General features: G+C 34.2%; 1 protein-coding gene across 1 annotated transcript; it reads left to right on the top strand.

Moving 5' to 3' along the window:
* Nucleotides 1–3,222: 3,222 nt before the first annotated feature.
* LOC128204691 (proprotein convertase subtilisin/kexin type 5-like) lies at nt 3,223–6,082 on the top strand. Its single transcript, XM_052906090.1, has 4 exons — nt 3,223–4,588; nt 4,873–4,993; nt 5,140–5,246; nt 5,970–6,082. The coding sequence occupies exons 1-4, from the start codon at nt 4,042–4,044 to the stop codon at nt 6,080–6,082; spliced, it is 888 nt and encodes a 295-aa protein (XP_052762050.1). The 5' UTR covers nt 3,223–4,041.

A 6,082-nucleotide genomic window follows, 5' to 3' on the forward strand; every position in this document is an offset into this window, starting at 1 on the left:
TTTGCAACTTTACTGGAATGATCTCGTTAAGTTTTTTTGTTCATGATCAATACAACATTGCACCTTTTGGTACTGACTTTGTTTAATTTGTTGTATTTTATAAAGGGTGTTTTAAAGGGAGAATCGTAGATGAGTTTTGTATTTGAATATTGTCACACTAATATCTTAATTGTGCACTGAATGGATGTAAATATGATTTGGAAGCTGAATACACACCCATTTTCGAATTCGGGTTTTATGACGTAAGCTTCAACTGCTTACAGACACCCGCACCCATAACTGTCAATCATAGTTACTTCGCTCATGCGCAGAGGGCAGAGCGATCTATGAAAAATAGAAGGCTTTACAAAATCATGTAGATCGACAACATACTTTCTACGAAAATAAATGTTTATATTCAACGTCAAATCTGTTCTACATGATATGAAGCTGCAGTAAATAGGGTATTATCCTCTTGACTGTTTACATTCAAAGAGGTCCCGGGATCTATTCCTTTCGTAGGCGCAATTTATATGTCCGTTTTTATTCGTTGTTTATAATATTTTTATAAAATATTTTTCATGTTAAACTTATCAAAACTGAGGGATGTTTTTCAACATTTGCAGAAATAGTTTACTTTCGATTTCATCATAACTGCAGCTACAGAGCCTTTAACATACTTTGATATTACAATTAAACAGGAATATTTTATGTCAGTAACCCCAGCGTTAAGCTTGGATATGTTTACATTTAAGTTTTCGTCAACGCCCTGAATGAATATGGATAGTTTTAAGGTATTGTAAATTTATATACATATTTTAAAAAAAAAATCAAAAAGTTTGTTTGTAATAATAGACAACAGTTAATGTTAAAGTACGTATATACATGCTATGTCAGTAAACGTGTTAATGATAAGTCAATGTGATCCAAAATATTAAAACAATGGTAAAACGTAATTAACGGCATATACCAAAAATCTATCATGCCCTGGTATGCAATTAAGAACCCTAAATTGTGAAAGTAAAAACGTTTTCATTGCAATAATCATTGAATATATTTAGTTGTCTTAAATATTGATTGATACAGTTTATTACAATTAAATGTTGTAAAAGTAAAAACGTTTTCATTGCAATAATCATTGAATATATTTAGTTGTCTTAAATATTGATTGATACAGTTTATTACAAGTAAATGTTGTTAGTGATTTCGATCATGCCGCCATCAATTTGATCCCGTATGGATTCTGATTTAAATAAAGTTGATAAATCTTATGACGACCAACAAACTTACATGATTGTATTGATTAAAATATTTAATGGCCTTTGTAGCAGTGATTTATTTTGGTGTTTTATAACCAGTATTGAGAGACTCGCCGAAGAACGTTGATATTTCAAACACAAACTATTACTTGAGATCCGTTGTGAACACGCTGTACATGGCAACTTTTTTCGTTCACGCGTTTCACTAATCGTCTTACTGTAGAAATTCTTTATGCGTGTGCTCTTTTCACACACTATCAAACATTTTTTCCGAGGGAAGCAATATTAAGGAAACTTTTCAATTATTGAAACATAACTTGACTTGTAAAATTGCAAATTGTAACCGATACTATAAAGGGTAAATAGTCCGCAGAACCGCTCACGTTAATAATCAGACTGTATTTGGAAATAGTTTACAGAACAGGTCATGCTACGAACCAATATTATAGTTGAAACATCGTCTGCAGAACAGGTCACGTTAACAACCTAGACTATATTTTGAAAGCTGTCCGCAGAACAGGTCACGTTACGAACCAATATTGTAGTTGAAACATCGTCTGCAAAACAGGTCAAGTTGAGAAGCAGCACGATTTTTTGAAAGCTGTCCGCTGAAAAGGATACGTTACAAACCAAGACTATATTTGGAAAATTGTCCGCAGAACAGCACACGTTCAGAAGCAGGTCTATTTTTAGAAAGTATCCAGCAGAACGGGTCACGTTGAGAAGCAGGTCTATATTTGGAAAGCAGTCCGCGGAACAGGTCACGCGACGAAACAATATTGTAGTTGAAACATCTTCTTCACCCCATGTTAACTTGAGAAAACAAAGCACCTTTGTCTTTAAATGTTATCAATTGTTTTTCCTCTTTTTGGTATTACTCAAGTCAAAATTGATATACAGTTGGTTATGAATGATTAACTTCAACAACTTATTACACACTTGGTCACTATTTATCTTATTTGTTTAACTTTTAAAATTTGCTGTTTTTACGAATAATGTGCCAAAAATGAGTTATCTCATGCGTTGTATAGTTATACTCATATCTTTCCTAATATGTCCTCATTTTAAACATTTCCATATATGATTTCTGTTTAAACTTATTACCGGGGACAATTTTTTATCGTTGCGAGAAGCATGACATAAATATGATCTTATTATAATATTTCAGATCCTATTTGTATTAATGGTGCTTTTTAAAGGTATGTATTTCAAAATTAAAAGTTTGTACTATAACAGTTTTACAAATAAGTTCATAAGTTAAGACTGGCTCACGCTTTCATTCGTTTATATTTTGATAATAATAAGTCGTTATTCAATAAAATCATCATAATAAAATTACTCCATCCATCCATCCACATCCATCCATCCATCCATCCATCCATCCATCCATCCATCCATCCATCCATCCATCCATCCATCCATCCACATCCATCCATCCATCCATCCATCCATCCATCCATCCATCCATCCATCTATCAATCCATCCATTCATTGATTGATTCATTGATTGATTCATTGATTGATTCATTGATTGATTGATTCATTCATTCATTCATTCATTCATTCATTCATTCATTCATTCATTCATTCATTCATTCATTCATTCATTCATTCATTCATTCATTCATTCATTCATTCATTCATTCATTCATTCATTCATTCATTCATTCATTCATTCATTCATTCATTCATTCATTCATTCATTCATTCATTCATTCATTCATACCTTTTAAGTAAACTTCATTTTGCTTGTTTATAGATTTATATAGGCTTAAAAGCTGTATTTTTGTCATCATGCTTGCCCCTGCAGTTTTCATAGATGTCCTTATTGCATACAATTTTTCATTTATAAAAAAATAGTATGTTGTTACGTTTGTACAAGATGTTAAGTATATTAATATTTGTATTATATTATTGGCGAATATTTCGTCAAATTAGTTACATACGATTCTTTTGAACTAACTACAGCTAATTGCGACTATTGTCCTGGTCGATGCCAGTGCTGCATTAACGACATGTGTGGATATGACTCACCGGGCTGGGATCATGTGTGTTTAGATGGCTGCAAAGATGGTTATCATCAACCTCGATGCATGGTCCCGTGTAAAGGAAACTGTCAGACTTGTCGTCAATCTGACGGTGTGTGTCTTATATGTAAACCGGGATTTTACGGACCATCTGACGAGTGTTTAAATGCATGTGCCTTCAGACACTGCGCATGTTTTGAAAGCGTATGTGATTACTGCCTTGATGGATTTTACGACGTTAGCCAACATTGCAATTCTGCTTGTCTAAAAGGATGTACTGAAGACAAATGCAATGATGATGGAACTTGCAACTGTGTCACAAATTTTGAAGGAAATAAATGTGACAGGTGTATTCTAGGGAAATACGGAGAACTATGCAATAATAATTGCATAAACGAGAACTGCATGTGCACAAACGCGGTTAATTGTATTTCCTGTAGGACTGGCATTTTTGACATTTCTACTTTTTGCTCTAAACGGTGTTCCGTGGGCTGTAAGGATATTTGTAATAGTGACGGCCACTGTACATGCCTTCCTCGGTTTTCAGGAAATACATGTGCAAACTGTATACCTGGATATTATGGCGACGAATGCACCGTACGGTGCTCAAGAGGTTGTACAAATGGCATATGCAATAGAGATGGTACGTGCAAGTGTATTCAATACTTCATGAGAAACAAATGTGATGCTTGCGACGTTTTGGAGCCCTATGCGATAAAACATGTAGTGTAAGTTGTGCGAATAATACATGTGACAGAATCGATGGATCTTGCGGGATGTGTATTGACGGTTATACTTCATCAAATTGTCATGAGAACTGTAACTATGCTTGCCAATCATGTTCTCAAGACAACGCGTCTCACTGCTTATCATGCTTCAAGGGCTTTTATATAGATTCGAATATGTCAGGTTGCACTCCCTGTGAACAATCGTGTCTTGCGAACACATGTGAACAGCTAAATGGTATTTGTACATACGGATGCCAAGAAAGATACTGGGGCCACAACTGCAATAATTCATGCCATCCTACTTGCAAATCCTGTCTTAGAGAGAATGGCATCTGTTCACAATGTGTTAACAACTCTTTGACTAGTGTTGGAAATTACTGTGCCAGAACATGTAGTGACACCTGTGTCAATAAGGAATGTGATGTTATGACAGGCCGCTGCCTACGTGGTTGTGTTCGCAACTTCTACGCCGACATGTGCGATATAGAGTGTCCAGCTACATGCGTTTCCGTACCAGATATAACAAGATGCGATTACTTTGGTCGTTGTCGACATGGTTGTATTGATGGATACAAAGGGATTACCTGCGCAAACGGTACATACAGTTTTATTAAAGAATTTGTAAAAAAAACCCCAAAAAACCAATATCTTGTAACTCTGTGTTATCCAATGTTTCATCCGGTTCTCACTGTGTTTTTTCAGGTTATATAAAATACTGTTCAATACGTTTGATGGATATACAAGAAGTTTTAGATACTAATGATAATACCTCCATTACCGATCGAAATTACAAAATAAACAAAAGATTTATTAATGAAAAGTTTAACAGCAGAGACATTGAATATATAATAATATATATATACTAAATGCAAATTTCAGCAATGACAACTTCTAAACCGGAATCTTTATCATGCGGGGGAATCATTGGGGGAACTGTTGGTGGTTCACTCACTATTTTTTGTGTGACTGCTGCCATCCAGATAGTGCTGTTCCTTCGAAGGTATGTAACATTGAACAATAAAACAAATACATGCTTTAAATTGTAAAGTTCCAAGGAATGTTGATCAAGTTAAGCCCTTCAATGCGGAAAATGAAAAAAAAAATTATGCAAAGCTTATATATTCATATTTATAACTTTTCATAAAGGAAACGACACAGGAAGAGCAACTCCTCTGAAAGAAACCGAGACCTTGCGTTCAGCAACCCGGATCCATTTGCAATTGGTACATTTTTCATTTTTATAAGTTCTCTTGGTATGTATGTACCGCTCAATGACAAACCAGTTTTAGTGACATGAATTTTAGCTTGTGTAATAACTTAAATAAAATGATACAAACATGATAGTTTGCATGGTCTTGTTAATACTATATATGTGATAGTATAGTCTTAGTAAAAATATCCTTTTTGTTGGTTAACAGGCTAAATTAAAGTGCGAAGTTGGTACTTTCTGAAATGACAGAAAGGTATTCTACTTGCATGGTCCATGCTAAAATGGTAGTATGATAGCAAACTCTCGTCTTTCACTGAATTGAATTTTTTGTTTTGTTTTGGATCAGTTTGCACATTATGTTGTAAGATGTTAAAATGTATTAGTAGTGTTCGTGATGTCAAATCCGGAAACATATTCCGAAAGAGTGTTACTTAAAACCATCATTTAAAAAAACGAAATTCTATTGTCCCTTACATTTCACTTAAATTCGGATTTGAAAGATTTAAATGCATGAAAAGTTGCTATTTTATTATGAGGAATTATGGTATCTTCATACATTCATTGAACATTAAAATTTGTGTTATCTGAGATTTGCCTTTGGGAGTTTTGCGTCACTTTTTTGTCCTTGAATCATTTAAGATTTGTTATTAATTAACGTCATCATGGCGTTTGGGACTATTGGATTTGCGCCTGTAGTTTACATTGTAGTATTGTTATTACTTGCCAATCTTTTTTAATAAACATATTTATTCTTCGCTTATTTTAGAGCCGGAAATGCAGTACCAAGAGCTTAGTGTCAAATGCTTAAGAGAGAATAAAGATGAAACGTACACAGACCTCCAGGAAGACAACAGCGTAAACGAGCTTGCTGATGGTTGA

The sequence above is a fragment of the Mya arenaria genome, chromosome 10, assembly GCF_026914265.1.
Source record: "Mya arenaria isolate MELC-2E11 chromosome 10, ASM2691426v1".
In the NCBI taxonomy this organism is placed as follows: Eukaryota; Metazoa; Mollusca; class Bivalvia; order Myida; family Myidae; genus Mya; species Mya arenaria.

Bases quoted from the DNA above. Each gene is read 5' to 3' on its own strand.
- LOC128204691 (XM_052906090.1), top strand. From the start codon at position 4,042: ATGTGTATTGACGGTTATACTTCATCAAATTGTCATGAGAACTGTAAC. The intron at 4,994-5,139 runs GTATGTAACATT...CTTTTCATAAAG, and splicing joins ATAGTGCTGTTCCTTCGAAG to GAAACGACACAGGAAGAGCA. The intron at 5,247-5,969 runs GTATGTATGTAC...CGCTTATTTTAG, and splicing joins CATTTTTATAAGTTCTCTTG to AGCCGGAAATGCAGTACCAA.